Source organism: Streptopelia decaocto (assembly GCF_964273445.1).
Source record: "Streptopelia decaocto genome assembly, chromosome: 11".
NCBI classification, from domain to species: domain Eukaryota; kingdom Metazoa; phylum Chordata; class Aves; order Columbiformes; family Columbidae; genus Streptopelia; species Streptopelia decaocto.
Window position 1 is genome coordinate 6,344,963 of NC_138666.1, and position 22,055 is coordinate 6,367,017.

Sequence of the window (22,055 nt, forward strand, 5' to 3'; positions counted from 1 at the left end):
CCCCTGCTGCCCCCCAGCCCCTTGCAAACACCCCCACCCTGCTCCATCCCCTGCAAGTCCCAGCGAGGGCTCCTTGACTGTTCCCACGGCCCCAGACGAGCCCTGGGCCCATCCCCTTGCTGCCCCCCATCCCACACAACCAACACCCGGCCTCTTGCAAATCCCAGCCCTGACTCCTTGTAAATCCACAAAACATTTGTAGCCACCCACCCACACTTTGCAACCCTCCATCTTCAGCAGCCCCCAACCCCTTGCGATCTTTGAACCTTTTGCAAACCCCAGTCCCCCGCAGCCCCCAAACCCCGTGCACCCCCTGCACAGCCCCCCGCGGGTTCCGGTGCAGTCCCCAGGCCCTGTGCATCCCCCACTGCCCCGTGCAGCTCCCCGGCGCCGTGCAGCCCCGTTTCTCCGCGGAGCTCCCCGCTGCCGTGCAGCCCCGTTTCCCCGTACCTCCCGCTCCCCCTCCGCTGCCGCGCGCCCCGGGGGTCGCCGCTCCGGTGGCGGCGGCGGGGCGCCCCCTGCCGGGCGTGGTGCAGGCACCGTCTAAGGCAGCGGCGCGAGCGGGCGGCGCTCACTCCGGGGCGGGCGGGCGGCGCGGCGGCAGCGGCGGCGGCAGCAGCGGGCGCTGCGGGCGGCCCGGCCCGGCACGGAGCGCGGCCGCGGACGCCCCATGGCCGCGACGCGGCGCCGGAGGATGCGCCGCCGGGCAGCGCGCAGGGGGTGAACCGGCCCCGCGGATTTACCGGCTTCTCCTTCTCCGCCCTTCCCCGCTTCTCCGGTGCCCCCACTCCGGGGGGAGGGGAAGCGCCCTGACTCCCGGGCTGGCGGCCCCCGGTGGCCCCGGGCGCGGCGAGCGGCGGCAGGCAGGTGTCGGGGGCAGCCGCCGCCGCGGGGCCGCGCTCCGCCCGCACCGGCCTTAACCGGGCCGGGGCCGCCGCCGGGGGCCGCTACCGGCTCTGCCCGCTCCTGCCGGCCCCTGCCTTGGGACTTACCTCACGCCGCCGCCACACCTCAGGACGGTAAGTGCCGTCCGCGGCCGGGAACGGGGACGGGGAGGCTCCGAGGGAAGAGGTGCTGGGGATGCTGCCGGTGCCCGGGGGGCTGCTCCCGGTGCGCAAGACTCAGGGAGGCTCTCGGTTCTCGGGTGGTGCTCCCTGTGTGCAGGGGAGTCAGAGGCTCACGGTGCCCCGAGGATGCTCCCGATGCGCAGCGGTCGGGGATGCTTTCGGTGTCGGGGAAGCTGCCGGTGCCCGAGCCAGCGCGGTCCCCGCCGCCGCGCTGTCTCCGTCCCGGTGCTTGGTCGCTCCCGGGACTCGCCGCGGCGGCGGAGCAGGGCAAGGCGAGCGGGTGCACAGCCAGGGCGAGCGGGCATCGGGGCCGCCGTCCGTGCAGCGGGCAGCGCTCGGAACGGTTCCACCGGCGGAGGCCGGGCAGGAGCGCTCTGTCGCCACCGTGGGCCCCGCTCCCACCCGCCGCGCTCACGCCGGGGCTTTGCCTGCGCTTCCCTCCCTATCACCAGCAGCCGCTTTCCGAGAGCCGGGCCAGCGTGGGGTGGCCCAGCATCCCCAAACCCACGCGAGTTTGTGCCCACCCCACCGCAGCAAACCCCCCCGAGTCGTGGGTCCCGACTTCTGCCCGGTGGGAGAAGTCGTTTTCATCCCTGCATCCCTCCTCCTCCTCGGACCTCCAGCCCGCTGGCTCCACATCCCGCTCCGGCCACTGCCAGTTTAGAGATGGAGCCGCATTTCATGGCAAGGAGCTGATCCACTCGGCAGAGTTTGTGGGGAGGAAATAAGGGCTGGTTTGGGAAGTTCCAGCAAACCCAGGGCTAGTTTGGGAAGTTCCAGCTGCAGCAATGTGTTTGCACACAAGGACATGTGGGTCCATGCTGGTGACACACACCGTGTCCTCGCGTGTGCTGGGTGACAGTTGTGCTGGATGCAGCTTTGGGAAGGAAGGCTGGCTCGGGGAGCCTCCAGCTCCAGCCTCAGCAGTGTCCTGCTTCTGATCTTCGCAGCCATAATCACCATCCGGCTCCTGCTTTCCCTTCAGAATTGCATTAAGCAGCGTTTGCTGGCGTGCCCGGCTGCCCGCTCCGGCCTTGCTTTGCCGGGAGGATGCTGTCGGTGTAGCGATGGAGCAAGGCTGGCACCGCGCTCTGCTGTGGCTCCGCCGTGACACTGAGCCGGGGCACAGCCGGCTCTCTCCGGCACTCTCCCGCGCAGCCCTCGCCGCTGGATGGTGCCTTCGGATACTGCAGAGCATTTCTCTGGTTAAACGCACCTTTTGTTGGAATTTTTCTTCCCCTATTAGCCAAGAAAAACTTTGCAACTTTCCTTCGCTTTCAGAGAGGAGCTGCTGCCGCTGCTGGGTTTCATTTTGTTTTTTTTATTTTGAGGTCACGTGCATGTTGACAGTGTCTTTGAATCTAAGCGATGGTCTCGTCTCTAGCTTAGAAAGAGCTTTTGAGCTCTTCCCTCTGTTGTTTTCTCTCTGTTCAGGAACAAAGAGATTTTTCTGCCTTTAATTAAAAGGAATATTAATTCTCCTCTCCTTTGCTGAGTGACTTGAAGACACTCTGCAAACATCCGTCTGCTCGGCACTGCAGTGGGGTGAGCTCTGCTATGGTACAAGGCACGGAGATGTGGGGGGAACCGTCCCCAAACCCTCGGCAAGTGCAGAGCAGCAGCCAGGAAGGATGCTGAGAGCCCCGGCGTCCGCGGTGCTGGGGTGAGGAGCCCCCAGGCTGAGCTGCCTCCCGGGGCGAGCGCCTGCGGCTCCTGGGGCGGATGAGGCAGGTCTCTGCACGGTTCCACGCAGGGAGAAGTTTTGAGCGTTGCTTTTGCTGTGGCTGGGGAAGGAAGTGGAGATGGACTCGGCTGTGCAAAGGGGTTTTTCCCTGCCTGCTGCTTCCTGGCCGGTGTCTGTGCGGGCAGGTAAGGGTTTACCCGGGGATGGCCAGATGTCGGGTGTGTTTTGTTTGAAAAACGTGGGACTGCAAATGCTGGCTTGTAGGGAGGAAAAGCCAAGATGTTTGTGTGAGGGGGAGGCTGTTCTCCCGTGGCGCTGGGGGCTGGCACGGGGTGGGTGCCAGATTCAGGCAGGGCAGCCTCATGTGGGTGCAGGATTTGCCTCTGACATCAGGAACTTCCAAGGTGCAGGATGGAAAAACACTCCAGTGCTCGGCCCTGCCTCAGGCTGGGAGGGTCGAGCAGCTCCCCGGGCTCTGCCTGTCGCTGCAACGCTCTCAGCACCCCCAAGCTCAGTGGCCAGCGTGCTGGGGAGGGGGCTCTGGCAGGTCTCGCAGGAGCTGGGGGCTGGCGGGTCTCTGCTGGTGTCCCCTGTGTCTCTTCCCCAGATTTCTGCTTCTGAGCCGATGCTGTTTGCAGGCATGGAAAACCCCGGGCAGGATGCGGGTGGTGTGGCTGCGTGGTGTTGGCTTTGCCGTGGAGATGGGGTCTCGGCTCCGCTCGCTGCTGGCAGCCGCTTAAATCCCCAGTGTGGTCTAGAGGCTCTGCAGGGTGCTGCAGGTGCCGCAGGACCCCCGGGGAAGGAGAGGCACCCCCATAAACATCGCTTATTACATCCCTTAATGGGGGTCAGTGGATTATACTGCTGAGCTCAGTGCAAAGCTGGGCTTAAACGCAGCTGCTGGGGCTGAGGGGATGCGGGTCAGATGCTGCAGCCCGGGCTTGTGCTTTCCAAGCTGGCCCAGGGACAGAAGCTGGATTTAGACAAGAGGAGTCCCCAAGCTGGGACCAGTCCTCGCAAGCTTTGCGATGGCTGGCACAGGCGAGACCAGGCTGGTGGCACAGAGGAGACCCCCCTGCCCGGGCATTGCTGGTGTTAGTGCCATTGCCCGGCTGGGGGTTTATTTTTAGATTTCCTGAAGCTTGTTTTCTGCTGTCCCTCCCAGCGCGCTCAGGCTCCCCAGGGGCAACCCCACCTTGACGAGCCCGCAGCTTTCCTTTGGAAGATGCTGACCAATGTTTCCAGAGAACATCCAAGGGATTTCCTGTTTATTTTGCAAAATTCTCATTGATATTTTTTCCTGTGATGTTTGATTCAATCTCACATGAGCAAAATCCCATTGAAATGGAACATGCAGTTAAAAAACAGACAAAGAGTCAGTAAAGGAGCGGCTGTGGGGATGCATGGCTGGGTCCGGCACCCCCTCGGAGCCATCACCATCCTGGCGTCTGTGGAGCAGGATCCGGCGCGGGGTCCCTGGGGAGCTGGCGGTGTCTCGGCGTTCCCACGCTGCAGGGACCTCACTGGGAGCTCCCCGCCAGCACTGGCGTGTGGACGGGAATGTTTCCCCTTCCCCAGCTGCTCTCTCCCTCCAAAATGCCCCGAGTCCCTTGGCTGCTCGTACCACTTGTCCCCACTTCAGCCACCAAGGCCACCTTTGGGCACTGGTGTTCCTGTGCATGTGGCTGAGTGGCTGCAAAAATGGCACATTGCGGGTGTTTTAGCCTGAACCTGTCCCTACCTTTGCAGAGCACTCAGCTCTGGGGCAGGCACTCAGGGGGCTGGGATGGTTTTGGCAAGCCCCTTTGGCAACATGTTGACGGATCGGTTGCCCTTCCAGCATGGTCATGCCAGTGATGCACCCTAGCCCTTGCACCGGGGAGGGGGATTGCAGCAGAGATATGGGTGTTTCCCGGGGGGCTAGCCCCAGCCCCGCAACACGGCACTCTGTTTGCTCCCAGTGTTTTCCCAGTATATTTAATTTCCAGGAGCACAAGGCAGCTGGGGAGCAGTGAGGGCGTGTGTGTGTCCACCCCCCTTGCCACGGGACGGCTCAGACAGCAGCACTGCAGGCAGAGTTTGCATCAGATGCTGTGCCCATGCTGGGGGGGCTTGGTGGGGTCATTGGCCCATCCTGATGCTCCTCCAGCATCATTGGGTCAGGGGGACACCTCAGCCAGACTCTCTGCAGGGGGGGAGCCCCGCTGTCCGGGCTCTCTCTGCGCCGACCGGCCACGTCGCTGCCGCTGCTGTTGACTCACAGGCTCTGACGCTGAGTCCCGGGGCTGAGCCCGAGATGCTTTTCCAGGCAAGGCTGAAATGCACAAAATGTTCGACTTGTAAAATATGTAGCGTGAGAAAATAGCCTTTTCTGCTCTCCTCCTCGCTGCCGCCGCTCCCCTGCCCCATCTGCTCGCTTGGAAAGTTTCCCACAGTTGGGGGGGGCGGGCGAGGGGCCGACGGCACTCGGGGTCCCTCAGCAATTGCTGGGAGATGCCATCCACCCCACGGTGCCCACGCAGAGGTGATGCCCCTTGGCAGCACAAGGGGTCTTGGGGGTGGCCCAGGCACCTCGAGGATGTGCTTGGTCCATGAGGATGCTGACCCTGCAGACCCTCCTCCATCCTCCCCATGTGCTTTGGCATCCTGAGGTTTCTCTCCCCGGGGACACATTCTGAGAGCAAATGTGGGGCTGGCACCAGGAAAGCCAGCCGGGCTGTGCCGCGGTCACCACCAGCACGGGGGATGACGCAGGTGGCGTTGGCGTGTCCCATGGGGCCTGGGGTTTCCGAAACGGGGTGATGTGGTGCCTCTGGGGAGGGGGCTGGGAAATACCCCTGCAGGGTGCCCAGGGAGGGGCTGCCACGCTGGAGCTGGCCACAAGCCACCGTTTTCACCAGCCACCTTCATCCATCATTATTTAGGAACATTTCGGATCCTTGCCAAGAGCAAGGTGGGAAGCAGGGATTGTAAGCATGCTTTCCCTATTCCCCTGCCATCCTTTTTGCTGCCTGTGTGTAATTAACAGAGTAATTAAAAACAGGATGAGTTAATTGGTATTCATTTATGTGGCAGATGTTTTTAATTGAGATACGAAACAATTTACCTGTTTACATAAACAATAGCAAATGAAGGCTTGTAAAACAGAGAGGGTGCTTTTTTGGGGGGGCGGGGGGGGGGGAGGGAAGGGAAAGCTTTTTTGTTGTTGTTGTTTTGAGGAAAATCAAACCCATCTCGCTCCTTCCTGGCCGCGCAGGAGCCGGCTGGCCCTGCCAGCATGGAACCCGCAGCCAAGGCAGTGGGTTTGGGTCCCTTGGCTGCCTGGTTGTGGCTGGAGAAATGGGATTTGTTTGGTTTGGGATGTGTAGGTGAGTGTGGTCCTGGGTGCCGATGTCCCACATGGAGCTGGGACACTATGTGTGGTATGTGGAAGGGGACCGTGGCTGGGGTCCCAACTGGCTGCCCTGGAGCCGAGCAAGGAGCATGTCCTGTGGTGTGTCCCCCGGCAGCACCGGCTGTACCCAGGGTGTTTGTTGGCACCGCCGGAGCAGGCAGCACAGCTGGGGGCTGCTCATGCGATGGGGCTGTGGGGAAAACAAAGCAAATCATGGAAACTGAGCATGGTGCAACCTGTGCTACTCCTGGCATTGGGTGAGTGGCGAGTGTCCCAGCCCAGCAGCGTAGGACCATCCCAGTGCACCCATGGGCCAGGCGAGGATGGCAGGGATGAAGGCTGGCTCGCCGAGTGGTGCCAAGGGCTGCCATAGCGGTGTGAGGATGGCAGGTCCTGCTCAGCTCGGGGGACAATGCCCAGGTTTGTGGGTTGGCTGGCACAGCACTGTTGCCCATCCTGGGCCAGGTTGCCACCGTCCCCCTTGCTGGGGGAGCAGGGCAGAGCAAGACTTGTGCTATGAGGATCCCTTGGGCATGAGCATCCTCAGGACCATCCCTGCCTGCAGGAGTGCAGGCAGGGCCACGGTACGTGGCAGGGCTGGGCCCCTCTGCCAGCGCTCCCTTGGCACCACCGGGCACACCCATGTCCTGTTGTCCTTGTGGCAGCCATGACCTGCAGCCATAGCTCCCGAGCTCCCGTGCAAGTTCCTCCCTGGGCCTGGAGCCAGCCAAACCCCGGGTCATTTACATCTTGTGCAGAGGGTTTAATTAGTTGGCTTCCCTTTTAAAAGGCTTCATTTGTGCCAATGAATGCTGGGGCTTGTATCACTTCCTGCCAGCCTAGCTCCCCAAAATGTGTGCATGGGGTAGGCTGTCAGTGGGATAACTGTTGGGAGTCCCTCAGCACCCCCCAGCATCCCACAGCTGCTGTCCTGCTCTCCCCCTCCATGTACAATTGGGGATGAGCCACCTCCAAGCTGCCTGCTGTCACCTACCCCATTGTCACCGCATCCCTGGGGGGATCAGGATGGGTGCAAGGGAGGAGGGAGATGACGGTGCCCTGCAGCTCCCACCACCTCTGCCATGCACGTGGCCAGTGCGGCTGCCTGGCCGCCGGTGCTGCTGCGTCCCTAACACACTCCAGCTGGGACAGCTCGGTCCCTCGCCCTCTTATCAGGGAGTTGTTCTTGGCCCTGGTGGCAACGGCAGCTGAGGAGCCTTTGTTTCGGAGGCAGCCTGGCTTCAGGAGACGTCGCCTCCAGCATCTGGATTTCATTTGTGGCCATTTGGAGAGCATGAAGGATGCTGGTCTTTTAATTCCCTTTTAACCCCTTCCTTGCCCGAGGAGACTTGCCCAGCCTGGGAAGGGAGGAGTGTGGGAAGATGGAGCTTTTGGATGGCCACAGCCAGGGCAGCTACCTGTCCTCTCGATCCACATGCCTGAGGAGGTGGAGGGGACAGGAGAGTAGCCGGCCAGGGCCGGCACATCCCTGTCCACATGCCCAGCTACTCTACTCCCTGGCCCTGCCCAAGACTGTGCGGGATCACAGAATCACAGGATGGTTTGGGTTGAAGGGACCTTCCCAGCTCCCCCAGTGCCACCCCTGCCATGACCAGGGACATCTTCATCCTGAGCTCAGGTTGCTCAGGGCCCTGTCCAGCCTGGCCTGGGATGTCTCCAGGGATGGGGCATCCACCACCTCACTGGGCAACCTGTTTCCTTGTGCTCGCTGCCCAGGGGTGATGGGCACCCTGGGGCTGGGACAGAGCCTGCAGCGGTGGGACAGGCTCCCTGGGGCTGTGGGAAATGGCAGACGCTGGGCTGGACCGGCTGCCCAGTTTGCTGCTGGGTACTGGGGCTGCTCACTGGTGTGGCCAGTGCTGGGCACTGGTATCTGCCAGCCAGCGTGTGCAGCTGCAGGATGCCGGGTGCTTGTGCCCACCAGCATGCACAGCTGCGTGGTGCTGTGCATTGATCCCTGCTGCTGTGCAACAGCTGCAGGATGCCATGGTTGATGCCTGTTTGCATGCAGGACTGTGCAATGCTGTGCACTAGTGTCTGCCAGCATGCATGGCTCCAGGATGCTGTGTGTTGGTGCCTGTTGGCATGCACGGCTGCAGGATGCTGCGTGTTGGTGCCCACCAGCGTGCATGGCTGTACGGTGCTGTGCACTGGTGCCCCCTGGCATGTACAGCTGCCCGATCCCATATTTTGGTGCCTACTGGTGTGTGCACAGCTGCACCGGGCCATGCATCAGTGCTTTCCAGCACCCAGCACTGGGGAGTACACAGCTGAGCAGCCCCCCTGCCCCAGCTCTGGAGGGGCAGAGGACCAACTATTGGGGTCTCCTGCAGCTCCCACCCTGGAAGAGCGATGCACAAACCAGTGTGAGAAATTCGGGTGTCGTCGGTACTCCATGGGGTCACAAACCCTGACCCCTGTGGTGCTGCCAAGTGCCACAGGCAAGCCAGGGCCAAGCTGGGCTTTACCAGCTGGTAGGAGCTGCATTGGGGTGTCACCACAGCGGGGACAGTGCCCGGGCCAGTGTGCCGGGGGTTAAACCCTTCAGTGCGACAAATGGGGGACTCAGGGTCATGCGAGGGTGTGCGGGGTCTGGCATGTGCTGGCCCCGGGAGGCAGGGTGGGGGACACCCGCTCCCGCCAGCCAAGGAGAAAATACTAATCCTTTTATTTTTATATTATTACTTATTCATCTGGGCTGCACAGGCCTAATGGAAACCAGATGGAGGAAAACAGACACAGCCCTGAGCAGCTGGGACAAATTACCCCAAAGAAAGAAAGAAAAAAAAAAAAAAAAGAGAAAAATAATTCCAGCAGAGTTGGAGTCATGTTGGGGAATTATTGTTTGGAGGCAGTACTGGGGGGCTGCCCCATGCCCCCTGAAATCCCCTTCACCCACCATGGAGCTCGTCCCATCCTGCAAATATCCTGGGTTGGTGCTCAGATACTGTGGGCATCCCGGACTCTGTTTGTTTTGGACATTTCTGGGCCTGGGCACTGACAAATCCCATCGGGTTTGGCGCTGTCCCTTGTCCCTGTGCCCGCACAGCGATGTTTGGGTTGCAAACACCTCAGGGAAAATTTATGACTTGGAGGAAAAAAAAGAAAAAGACAAGAAAAAACACAACCAGGCCCCATTTCCCCGGGTGTTTGCCCAGTGTTGTGGAAACTTTCCTCCCAGTGGGAAGTTGTGGAAAAGCTGTGTTGGTGCCAGAACGAGTGTATCCGTGTTTTCCCCTCAGTGTGAGCATGTGTATGGAGTCAGGACGGCGAGGGGGGTGGGGATGGGAACAGGGATGCAGGCAGGGATGGGATGCAGGCAGGGATGGGGATGCAGGCAGCAATGGGATGCAGGATCGTGTGGGCACCCGGTGGATCAAGGCTCTGCAGCTGCACAGCTGCAGCCACCCAGTCCAGGTCATGCTCTATGCACGCTTGTGGCTCGTCCTCTGCTTTCAGAGATGGATTCTGCTCTGCTGATTGATGGGGGAAGCCTGGAAGGCTGCAGAAGCCTTGCCCAGAGATGGGCATGTCCATGAAAAGGAAAATAAAAGGTGTTTTTCAAAACATACCATTTATTTTGGAAGGCCCTGTAAAGAAATCATGGTTTTATGGGGAGGGATGCTGCTTGGTCTTGAGTTTTCTCCTGAGGCTGGAGTGGGAGAAGGGGACAAGGAAGGGGACACTGGAGCATCCAGGTGTCTGCAGGATTATGGTGTCCCCCAGGAGACTCAAACCCCCATCGAGGGGATGTTCTGTGGTGCTGGATCCACCCAGGAGGGTGCTGTGGGATCAGGGTGGTAACGGCTCGAGAGTCTGGCCCTTGCTGCTGGCTCTCCCATCTCCCCGTCCTCTGCACGCAGCGTCGGCTGCAACACAAGCCCTGATAGCATCTTGCTCGGGATGAGGCCCTGGTTTTATTTAGCCTGGACAATGTGCTCTTGCAGGGTTCAATTAATCTCACAACAGTTGCGGCAGATTAAGCATGCATATTAGATTAGTGCTGATCAGCCGTGCCGGGCGGGCAGCGTGCCGGGGCGCAGCAGGGACCCCGCGGCCGGGCGACGGTTGTGGCTGCCTCTTCCTTCTTTGGCTGGGGCCAGTGGTGGTGGCGGCACAGGCTTGGGGACGCTGATGGATCGTCACAGCTGCCCACACTTGGGGCCACCCGTCACCGCCCAGTGTGGCAGCCGTGGGGCCAAAACCTTGCACTGGGTCTGTATCACCGCCATTTGGAGGGGACGGTGCTGTCACGTGTCCCCTGGGGATGCCACTGCCAGGCGTTATGTGGGGTTGCAGGGCAGTGGGAGGGATGTGGGGGAGCCCAGCAGGTGATGGCAGGGAGCCCCGTGTCCCCGGTGTGCGGGACCCGGTGCCTCGCGGGGCTCCCCAGCGCTGTGGCAGGACTGTCATCAGTGGGGGTGTGTGTCCTGCCACTGCTGCTGCCACCGAGCATGGGCTGTAGTGAACACAAAATATACCACCTGGGATTACAGCGGCCCTGGGCACAGCTGCTGTGGACAGCCAGGGGCTGATGGGCAGCCAAGGATTCCTGAGCCATGGGCAGGAGGGTGCCAAGGTGACAGCAATGGCTTTGCCGGGACACACACACGTGCATGGGGCAGAGCTGGTGCTGTGCGGGCAGAGTGGTGCCCTGCCCTGGCCCCACCACCTGCATCTGTGCCGGGCACAGGGCATCGTCCCCACCACTGTGCAGATGAGTAGGTTGGTCGCTGTCCTGCGGGCACACAGGACACCAGGCACTGTCCCCACTGCCCAAGCTCTGCGCAGGGTTGCTGCCATCGTGCATTGGGGAGCAGAGATGCCCAGGGCAGCCTGAGATCCTAAAGGGTCCCCTTTGCCCCCAGCCCCTGTTGATGGGGACAACACGGCGCTGCCTGGCACACCCCCCTCACCGCCGCGTGCCCTCTCCCCGCAGATCCCGCGGAGACGCGGGCCGCCACCATGCCCGACTCGCCGGCCGACGTGAAGACGCAGTCCAGGTCCACGCCGCCCAGCATGCCGCCGCCACCACCCGCCGTCACGCAGGGAGCCACCCGCCACCCGTCCTTCATGCCAAACACCCGTGAGTACCAGGCTGCCAGCGGGGACGGGGTGACAGGCAGGGGGGCTGCCCGGCTCTCTTTGCCTGCAGGTCAGTCACTGCAGCAGTGTCCCTGCAGCCCTGTGTGGTGCTGCCACACCGTGGGTGACGTTACTCATCCTTGCACTGGAGAAGGGTTTTGGCTGTGCACCCTGAGCCCCGGGTCATGCCTGTACCCGTGGGGAGAACCGCGGCACTGCCCAGTGCCAGTCCCCATCTCTGGGGACAGAGATGTCCTGGTCACAGGGTGGTGACACAGAGCAACGCGTGGCCCTGGGCACTCTCGCCTGGAGGATGCTGTGGGCTGGGGCTGTCCCCACAGGTCAGAGCTGGCCCCGTCCAGGGTCCCAGACACATGGGGACTGGCCTGCCCATCCACATGTGGCACCCAACAGTGGCAGGGGAGCGTCGGTGGCAGGGGAGCGTCACAGCCAGCTGCTGCAGCAAGGATGTCCTTGCCCTGCCCAGGCTATGGTGTGGTGGCATCAAGGGGACTTGATGGGGACTCAAGGTTTGAGTCCTCAGTCTCTGTAGCATCGTTGAACTGGGGGAGCCCCGACACGCTGGTTGCACTGGTGGCACCTGGGCTGGTTCTGCACCCACAGGGTTGCACCTGGGATCAGCCCCTGTGCTGGTGTCACCAACCCAGCACATGGATGGACAAGGGACACATGGGGCAGGATCTGGGCGGGCAGGGGCTGAGCAGTTCCCCTGGCCAGAGCAGTGGTGGCTGCACCAAGTGGTTGCTCTGGCTCTGCTGGGTCATGTCCTGGACACACACGTGTGTGCAGGCGGTTTGCTCGTAGATGCTTCTCGCTTAGAAACGCCATTGGGGAAGAAAACACTCCAAAATGCCCCCCCTGAGCCGCAGGGCCCCAACAGCCGCTGTCATCGCCACGGCCCTGCCACCTCCCCAGCTAGATGCCCTCTCATTAGAACTGGGTTTGCGCTGAGCTGCGATCTGAGGGGTTTTGCTTTTTAATCTCAGCCCAGTGGCAGATGCAGAGCCCTGAGCTTGGTTTGGCGTGGGATGCAGGGGCAGCCTTGTCCTGGAGCGCCACCATGTTTTGGTTATTCTTGGTCTTGGGGAAATGTTGCAAAATGCCCCTTGCACTGGAGCTGCGCAGGGGTTGTTCTGAAATGCAGGGACCATGTCCAGCAGCCGAGCATCCCCAGCTGCGTTGGGATGCAGGGACCCGGCTCCATCCCTGGCACATCTGGGTCTGGGCAGCTTCACCCACAGCATGTGTGTCCTCGCCGGCGAGGAGCACTGCCTGCAGGGACCCCCTGGCCGAGAGCTGCCCCCTCTGCTCTCTCATCATAGCGTGTTTTATTTTGCTTGCAGATCGAGACGCTGGCCCTCCGACGTTTCTGCCTCACGGCCGTTTTCATGGTTGCTTGAAATGGTCGATGGTCTGTCTTTGTAAGTAAAATGAAACATCCGCTCTCATGAGAGACCCGAGCGGCAGCCAGAGCCCCCCGGGAGGTGCAGGGTCTGGTGGAGGGCACAGTGCCGTGGGGGGGGCTTGGGCAGGGTGTGCTCCCCCGTGCCAGCCCCGCTCCCTGACCTGGTGGGTCACGGGGATGCGAACCCCATCCCTGTCCCGGCGGAGGGACATGTGCGGTGTCTAACTTAGTAACGCACCTGTTGTAGGAATAAAAGCAGTTGTGGCCGATGGGTTATTTTTGGCACCTCTTTAGCGGGCGGCTGATCCTGCCCGGCCGGAGAGCGAGTGGGAGCCTGCCGACGCAGGCAGGGCAGGCAGGGCAGGCAGGGCGGCGCAGGCAGCACAAGGTTAGTGCCATCCTAGGAGCTGGGTGCCGCGGGGAGAGGTGCGGTGCATGCCTGGGTGCCGTGAAGCAGAGTGTGCTTGGGAATGGGGTGACAGGTGCCATTGCCCGCGCTGGTCACAGAAAGGTCCCTGCGCTCACGCGGTCTGTGCAGGGGGCTCGTGCAGGACAAGGGACCTGCCACACTGCCAGTTGGCATCCCCAGATGTCCTCTCCCCAGGTCCCCTGGTGCAGGGTGCTGCGGGCAGCTCCTGTCCTCCCTGTCTGGGCAGTGGAGCCAGAGGTGCTGGGGTGCTGCAAACCAGGCTGGGCTTTGTGGAAAACAGCTCGTGGCTTCTCCCTGGGGCAGCTGAGCAGCTCCCGGAGGCGCAGGACGGAGCCCGTGCTCTTGGGTGGCTTGAACATCGAGGAGCCGGATCAGGCCCTTGCTGTGCTGAGGCATACACTGCATGCCATCCCTCCCCACAGCCCCTCACGGCACCAGAGACCAGTCCAGGATGTGGCCGCAGGGATGCAGCAGCATCCCAACGCGTGGCAGGTGCTGCCAGCCCTGTGGTACCCAGCAGGATGCGCCAGTTCCCTCATCCCCGCCTTGTCCCCATGGTGCCAGGACACATCCGCCTGCTCTGACTTCTCATCCCCCTCTCTCCTCGCAGTGATGAACGGGAGCAGCCACTCGCCCACTGCCATCAATGGGGCTCCGTCCACCCCCAATGGGTTCAGCAATGGCCCGGCCACCTCCTCCACTGCCTCCCTCTCCACCCACCAGCTCCCCCCAGCCTGCGGCGCCCGGCAGCTCTCCAAGCTGAAGCGTTTCCTCACCACGCTGCAGCAGTTCGGCAATGACATCTCCCCTGAGATCGGGGAGCGGGTGCGCACCCTCGTCCTGGGGCTCGTGGTACGTCCATCGGGCACAGGGGGAGCTTGCGGGGTAATGCCATGTCTGGGGATCCTCTGTTCTGCTTTTGGGATGGGGATGCTGCTAAACGGGAAAAAAAATAGGGTCCTATTGGTGCTGGATTGACCTAAATCTGAGAAAAATGGAGGATGTATTTTCAGTATCTCCTGGGATCTGCATGGCATGGTTCAGGGTTGAGTCCCTGCTGCTGGCAAAGCCTTGAGCATGGTTTTCCCCTCCATTGTGGTTTTCCCTTGAGCGTGGCAGAGTCAGCAGAGGAGCGTAAATGGGGAAAGTTGGGGGAGAAGCAGCAAAGCATCCCCATGGGGTGCGAGGGGAGGGCAGGGGCTGAGCCCAGGCTGTCCCCGCAGAACTCCACGCTCACCATTGAGGAGTTCCACGCCAAGCTCCAGGAGGCCACCAACTTCCCACTGCGTCCCTTCGTCATCCCCTTCCTCAAGGTGGGTCCCAGCCTGGGCACCACAGGGACATCGGGGTTTGTGTTGGCAAAAGGGGGTCTGGGGGGTGGCTTTGGGGTCCCCACCCAGGCAGGCGTGTCCTCCCTGCACACCCAGCTCCTTGCATGTGTGGAGTCACACGAGGCCGGGGCTGTTTGCAATAATGCAAGGGGTTTGGCCCAGCTGGGAACCATTTGCAATTCATTAAAAATCCCCTTTTTAAAATTTGCCTTTTAATTCCATGCTGATTCAGCACTGTCACCCTGCTCCGGAGGGATTCACCGATCACCGGCTTGCCTGGCAGCACTGGCGCTGCCGGCAGATGTTCAAGCCGGGTGTCGGCTGTCCCCTGTTAGCAAAGGAATAACAAAAAAGTGCAAAAAAGCCCCTTTTCCACCTCTCCCTCCCCAGCCCCGCAGTGCAGAGGTCCGCGCTCGCCGCAGGAATCTGCCTGCAAAGCTGCCAGGGCAGTTTGCAGGGGAAAGTAGAGGCAGGGGGGACAGCAGAGCCCCCTCGTCCACCTGCGCAGCTTTGCAGGGGACAGTGCATCCCCAGCCGCATGGCTTGTGGGGTCCCGCTGGGGCTGGTGGCCCCATGGCTCGGCTGGGAGCCGTCCCCGCTGTCCCGCTGCCAAGCAGCCGCCTTGGCACCCCGCTCCCAGCTGTTCCCACCGCCAGCTCCAGATGTTTCTCATTATCCTAACTGCAAAAAGCTGGCCTCGGCATGCTGCCCAGATTCAGGGGATCTTACTTGTTTTGGTGGGGTTGTTACCTCTGCCCTGGGCCAGGGAAGGGAAGGGTCTGTCCCACTCACCGCAGTGTGTGTCTCTGGCATAAATGTGTCCCATGGAGGGGCTTTGGCTGCAGCTCAGCTGCCTGAAGAGCAAACCAGAGCTGGCAGCTGGGCAAAATGGGGTCTCTGTTGCTTCATTCTTGCTGCTCCATGAGCTCCTTAGAGCCATGGTGCTAGAGGAGGACACACCAAGGGTGCCAGATGTGCTGGGGGCTCCTCTGGGCTGGGGTGCAGGTCCCCAGGGTGACCACCCCATGGACAGGGTGGCAGAGGTGGCTGACCTGGCCAGGAGGAAGATGATGCTCTGCAGCCTCTGTCGGGATGCAGGAGGGGTTGGTTGAAGCTGTGGCCATGTCAGGTCCTGTGGGGTGTCATGTGTGTCCCCTTCGGCACAGGGGCTGGCCAGGGCACACTGCAGGGAGCGGGGTCCCAAGGATGTCATAGAATCACAGGATGGTTTGGGTTGGAGGGACGTTCCCAGCTCGCCCAGTGCCACCCCTGCCATGAGCAGGGACATCTTCACCAGCTCAGGTTGCTCAGAGCCCCGTCCAGCCTGGCCTGGGATGTCTCCAGGGATGGTTCATCCACCACCTCTCTGGCCAACCTGGGCCAGGCTCTCACCACCCTCAGGGGCAACAATTTCTTCCACATGTCCAACCTGAATCTCCCCTCCTTTAGTTTAAAACCATCACCCCTTGTACTGTTATTAACAGCCCCTGCTGAAAAACCTGTCCCCTTGGGGAGGTGAGCAGGACCCCAAAGCTGGGCTGCGCTGGGGGAGCTGTGCTTGGGCAGCTGTGCTTGTGGGGGGCTGGGGGGATTCTGCAGGGCTGTGGACTGAACTCTCTCCGCCTTGCAGGCCAACCTGCCGCTGCTGCAGCGGGAGCTGCTGCACTGTGCCCGCATGGCCAAGCAGAGCCCGGCGCAGTACCTGGCACAACACGAGCAGCTGCTGCTGGACGCCAACGCCTCCTCGCCCGTTGACTCCACCGACCTGCTGCTGGAGGTGGGCGAGAGTGGCAAGAGGAGGACGCCAGACAGGTGCGAGCCAGGGGACACATCCCTCCCTGGGCTGGCGGGCAGCAGCACATGCCAGGGACCGACCGTCTCTCCTCCCCCCAGGACCAAAGAGAACGGTTTGGACCGAGACCCCCTGCACCCCGAGCACCTCAGCAAGCGGCCGTGCACCATGAGCCCGGCGCAGCGCTACAGCCCAAGCAACGGGCTCAGCCACCCCCCAAATGGGCTGGGACACCCCCCTGCTGCCCCCCCCCTGCCCCAGCACTACCGCCTGGAGGACATGGCCGTGGCACATCATTATCGTGACGCCTACCGACACCCTGACCCCCGGGAGCTCCGTGAGCGCCAGCGGCCCGCTGGTGAGTGCTGGGGGGGAGCAGGGGGCTGGGGAACCCCCCGAGGAGAGAGGGGTGCTGCAGGGGGGCTGACCCCCACCCTGCTTGCCTTGCAGCGGTGCACGGGGCACGGCAGGAGGAGGTGATTGACCACCGGCTCACCGACCGGGAGTGGGCGGAGGAGTGGAAACATCTCAACAACGTACGTAGTTTTCCCTCCGCAATGGTCCCACTGGGCTGGTGTGAGCGCTTTCCCTCTCCCGCCCTAATTTGCCCTGTGTGCCCACCATGTCCCTCCCACATCTTTTCTCCCAAGCATCCTCTGCTCCCAGACTGGCACACCGCCCAAATCCACCCCCAGCACCAGGAATGGTGGTCCCCCCCCAACCCTGCCATTTATCCCCCCGCAGCTGCTGAACTGCATCATGGACATGGTGGAAAAGACGCGGCGGTCGCTCACAGTGCTGCGGCGGTGCCAGGAGGCCGACCGTGAGGAGCTGAACCACTGGATCCGGCGCTACAGTGATGCCGAGGACATGAAGAAAGGCAGCCCCCCCTCCGCCCGCCCCCACAACAGCTCCTCCGAAGCACCTCAGTTAGGTATTGACCCCCGGGTCTGCGTTTGGGGGATCTGCACCCCTCTCCGGGGTGCCTGTGCTGTTTACCCCAGGGGTCCGGCATCTCCAGCTTGGGGGGTTCAAAGGGGATGGCATCTCCTAACAGCATCACCCCTTCTCCTTCCAGATGCTCACCGGGAGTTTGCACCGCGAGCGCTCTCTGGGTACATGCCGGAGGAGATCTGGAGGAAGGCTGGTGAGTGCGGGGCAGGCACCGGCACCCATCGGTGTGCTGAGCTGGTGGGGTCTCTGCCCCATCCACTCCCTGCACTGTGGCTGGGGCTGGCGGGGGGATGCTCGCAGGTGGTGCTGCCACAGAAGGGGACACATGGTGTCAAAGCTGGGGGGATGCCGGCACTCCCCACATCATGCTCGCCCTCCTTCCTTCCAGAAGAAGCTGTGAACGAGGTGAAGCGCCAGGCCATGTCTGAGCTGCAGAAAGCTGTGTCGGACGCGGAGCGGAAAGCCCACGAGCTGATCACGACAGAGCGAGCCAAGATGGAGCGAGCCCTGGCCGAGGCCAAGCGCCAGGCGTCCGAGGACGCCCTGACCGTCATCAACCAGCAAGAGGACTCAAGCGAGGTGGGAACCCCAGGGGTACAGGATTGGCGGCAGCATGGGTGTTTGGGACATGCTCCTTTTGCAATCAAATTCGCATCTGTGTTTGTGAGCATGGGTACCGGGGGGACTGCGGCAAACACCATGGGGTGGGAAAAAGAGGGGATTTGTTTGACCGGGATGGGGGGCATGGTCCAGGATGGGGGAACACAGTATGGAATGCAGGTGCATGGTCCAGGATGATGCCTGTGGTCCGTGGTGGGGTACATCGTTGTAGCACAGAAGGTGTTGGTCTTCTCTGCCAAGTAGCAAGTGATAGGACAGGAGGAAACAGCCTCAAGTTGTGCCAGGGGAGGTTGAGGTTGAATCTGGGGAACAATTTCTTCACCAAAGCGCTGTTGGGCATTGGAACAGGCTGCCCAGGGCAGTGGTGGAGTCACCGTCCCTGGAGGGGTTGAACAGATGGCGATGAGGTTCTCAGGGACACGGGGTAGTGCCAGGGCTGGGGGAACGGTTGGACTCAATGATCTTGAGGGTCTCTTCCAATCAAAATGATTCATGATTCTATGATTCTATGGTCTGGGATGCAGGTGCATGGTTCAGGATGATGTGCACAGTCCAGGATGGGGGTGCCTGCTCCAGGCTGGGGATGCAGGATCCGGGACTGAGCTTTACCTTTGCATTCCCGCAGAGCTGCTGGAACTGTGGGCGCAAAGCCAGCGAGACATGCAGCGGCTGCAACACCGCGCGCTACTGCGGCTCCTTCTGCCAGCACAAGGATTGGGAGAAGCACCACCACGTCTGCGGGCAGACTCTGCAGGGGCTGCCGGCCCCTGCTGCCCCCGCCGGGCTGCCCCCAGGTCCCTGCCAGCCCGACACCGTGGCCACCATCGCCAGCAGCCCCAGTGACACGGGCTCGGCGGCCGCTTCCCGCGCCGGCACGCCGGCCACCCCAGCTCCGCTGGAGACCGCGTCCCGCTGAGCCACCCCGCGCCGCCGCCGTGCTCCGGCACACACGGACTGCACTGGATGCAAATATTTCCTCAGCTACCTGACTTGTGTGACCTCCGAAACGACCTCTCTAGCTCTCACAAATAATCCTCACGGATCCTCAAACTGGGCTTTAAGTGGAGTTAAGGCAAATACCGGTCTTCTCTGTTCTCTCTTCTGTCTTTCTTTTGGCTTTTTTTTTTTTTGGTTGGTTTTCTATCGGTTGGGGGATTGTCATTCATTATTTTTTTTCTCTTTTTTTTCTATTTTTTCTCTCTGGATGCGGAGTTTGGCCGCAGCCTGGCCATGCAGTGACATGGGAGAGGCCGGCCCGGCCCCGGCTCGCATCAGCGCTGCCAAGGGGCTGCTTGCAGGAGGAAACAAACTTCACTTCTTCGTCTCTGTCTTCTTTATATTTTTTTCTCTTCTTTTTTTTTTGTAAAAAAAAAAAAATAAAGAAAATAAAAAAGAAAACGTCAAACTTTTTGGCTTTAAGTAAGAAATTGTAAAAAAGGGAAAAAAAAAAAAAAAAGAAAAAAATCCAAAAACCAGATGACGCCAAGTCAAGCCGCGTGACGGACGCTCACCTGTAACTACCTTGCTAGCTAGCCAAGAACAGACCGGACTCACCTCTGCTCTAAAGGAAATCCAAAACCAAGGAACATCCAAATGTCTCTCCACTGCCAAAGTTCGTTTCGTTCTGTTGTTGCTTCCTTCTCCTCCCCGCAAGGATGGATGGATGCACCCCCGGGGCTTTAAAGAGTTTCTATTAAAATAAAGAAAAAAAAAAAAAAGTGGGTTTTTTTTAACAAAAAAAGCAAGTCCCTGAGGCATTGGAGGGGGAGATGGTGGCTGAGAAGCGCCAGAGTCGGCACATCTCTACCTCTGCCTGCCGCCGCCCTGGAAAAAGAGAATTCAAAGGAAAAAAATGAGATTAAAAGACAGATTTTGGTTTTCCCCCTTCCCAGAGCCGTCGGGGGACACCTGCGGCCAGACCCCCCAAACCCCTCGCTGCTGGGCTGCTCCCACACCCCGCATCGGATTTATTTTGCAAGGATTTTTAAGAGGAAAAAGGAAAGGAAAATGAGCGCCACCTCCTTCCTGGCCGAGGAGGCAGTCAAGGACAATGTCCATTATTTTGTATTTCTCGCATCGTTGTACAAAGCGCAGAGGACAGGAGTGCAATACGGAAAGTCCCCCGTCCCCAAGGAGGGCAGCCCCGGCGGGCAGGAGTGCTGTACGCTAATGTGAATGTAAATAGTCTTTGCAGAGGTCCAAAAAGATAATAATAATGATGATCGTGATAATAATAAGAGACATTTGCCAAATAAAAGATGCTGAGAACCCGCTGGAGGCTTTGGCATGGGGGAGCGAGGCTGCCGGAGGCGAACAGAAGTTGTTGTGCTCGATAGGAGCTGTAGTTTTTCCGCATTTGCAAAAACCATCCTGTGTGTTTTCTGTAGGGGAGGAAGAGGAGGGAAGGGCTGGGGACTGGGTTGTTCTGTGCAGGGGAATGTTCTGTGCACCCCTAGACCTCGGTGCATCCCCCCAGGGGATTCCATGCACCCCAAGACCTCAGTGCATCCCCCCGGGGAGATTCTGTGCACCCCAAGACCTCAGTGCATCCCCCCAGGGGGATTCTGTGCACCACAAGACTGGGAGATTTGCCAGGTGCCCCTTGAGTGACTGTTCGCTTTATTTATGGTGTGACATACGTGATATTGTCTATTTTTCTTACGTTTCCTGAGAAGAGGTAATATATAAGAGTATTGCAGATGCACCTGCTGTGGGGCTGCCTGCTCTGCCGGTGACTGGCCCATCCCTGCCCCTCCAGCCGTGGGTGTCCCCATGTGTCCCCACATGCCCCTGGCCCTGCTCCGCACCAGGGCTCTGCCTCTACCTCCACCTCACCAGGAAACCAGGGACGAGAGCATTTCCATGGAGTCTGCTCTCGTTTCCACTCCCTTCACTTTTGTTTCTTTTTAATTTTAAAATTTTTTTCTTTTTTTTTTTTTTTAATAATAATAAAACTACTCTAAAGAACTTTGCATTGAAACCAAAAGCCAAGGGAGGGGACGGACGGTGTGGTGCTAGCAGATGTCCAAAACAGAACGACAGCTTTAAAGTGTAATATTTCCCAAAAAATTAGTGACGCGGGGAGGACGGCAGCGGCGGCGCGGCTGTGGGGCCGGCGTGGAGGTGGCTGTGGTGGCCAGGAAGGTGCTGGCTGGAGTGATGGGGTATTATTTGGGGTGTTATTTGGAAATGGTGTCGGTGTGTGCGGGGGGTCCCAGTCCCTGCGAGGAGGCAGAGCCCCAGGTGCTGGGTGCAGCACCAGGCTGGAGGAGGTGACAGGAGGGACGTGGCACTGGGACCCCATCCCTGGCAGGTGAGGGTCTCTCCAGCTCCTTCCTCGTATTCCCAACCCGAAATGCCAGCTGAAACCAAAGTGCCGCGTCCTGGCGAGGCTGGGCAGCCCGGAGTCGGGGTCCCACCCCTGCCTGGGCTTTGCTCCATTACTGCTGGAGCCCCCACAGACCCCCGCCTCACACTCCTCCTCCGGGGCCTGCCAGGGTCCCCCCTTCTGCTTGGGGTGTCCCCCTGGATCCTGGTAGGTTTGAGGTCAGGGAGAAGATGTCACCTTGTTCCCAGGTCCCAGGCACTGTGCTGGGGTGTCCTCACCACAGTGACAGCCCCAGGGGCTCCTCTGATGCCACCACACGTCACAGCCCCGGGAGGGAGGTGTCGTGCTGCTGTTCCCCCTCGCTCACAGCACCGGTCCCTGGTTGCCCTCCCCATGTGGGGCTGAGCCCTGCCCACATTACCCTGCCAGCCCTGGGGACAGGGACACCAGGGCATTGGGGTCCCTGGGGACCTGGAAACCAGAGCCCCCTCCAGGGCTGGGGGGCATGGTGGCAGCCTGCCCTGCCCCACTGGGTGGGTTTTGGGGGCCAGCCCAGAGAGATGAGGTGGTAGGACTTTCCTTCGGCATGCTGTCCCCCCCCTTGCTGTTTCCTGCTTTCTCTAAGTGTACTGTATGTTTGACATGTGAAAGATGTAAACTTTATGATTCAGGTTATGTCTGTTCTTAACTCTGTATCTGTGTAATAAAGACAATTTAATATCAACCGGAGGCTCCGGGCTTGTGCTGGGTGCCCTCTCCTCCCTCTCCTGGCAGTGCCCAGCACGCCGTGCCCCCAACCCTGGGGGGTTTGTTATAGCCCTGGGGTCGTTCGCTGCGCCCTGTCCAGCTCTGAGGAGGGGTGTCTGCCGTGACGGACATTGACGGTTGTCCCCAGGGAATCCAAAGGGATCTCCCCTCCCAG

The 22,055-nt window shown here is 60.6% G+C and overlaps 1 protein-coding gene across 4 annotated transcripts in view; it reads left to right on the forward strand.

The window, feature by feature from the left end:
* Window positions 1-21,841, forward strand: part of CBFA2T3 (CBFA2/RUNX1 partner transcriptional co-repressor 3) — a 29,284-nt gene extending 7,443 nt beyond the window's left edge. The window contains exons 1-12 of one of the 4 annotated variants that reach the window (XM_082062799.1): window positions 729-1,019; window positions 11,106-11,252; window positions 12,616-12,693; window positions 13,718-13,959; window positions 14,331-14,420; window positions 16,069-16,250; window positions 16,332-16,588; window positions 16,681-16,766; window positions 16,975-17,164; window positions 17,309-17,377; window positions 17,573-17,763; window positions 18,431-21,841. In XM_082062799.1, coding sequence (XP_081918925.1) covers window positions 11,132-11,252; window positions 12,616-12,693; window positions 13,718-13,959; window positions 14,331-14,420; window positions 16,069-16,250; window positions 16,332-16,588; window positions 16,681-16,766; window positions 16,975-17,164; window positions 17,309-17,377; window positions 17,573-17,763; window positions 18,431-18,721 — 1,797 coding nt within the window. In that variant the 5' untranslated portion in view covers window positions 729-1,019; window positions 11,106-11,131 and the 3' untranslated portion in view covers window positions 18,722-21,841. Of the gene's footprint in view, window positions 1-728; window positions 1,020-11,105; window positions 11,253-12,615; window positions 12,694-13,717; window positions 13,960-14,330; window positions 14,421-16,068; window positions 16,251-16,331; window positions 16,589-16,680; window positions 16,767-16,974; window positions 17,165-17,308; window positions 17,378-17,572; window positions 17,764-18,430 lie in introns of those variants that run through there. The other 3 variants (XM_082062797.1, XM_082062796.1, XM_082062798.1) reach the window with 3 other exon arrangements.
* Window positions 21,842-22,055: the final 214 nt, after the last annotated feature.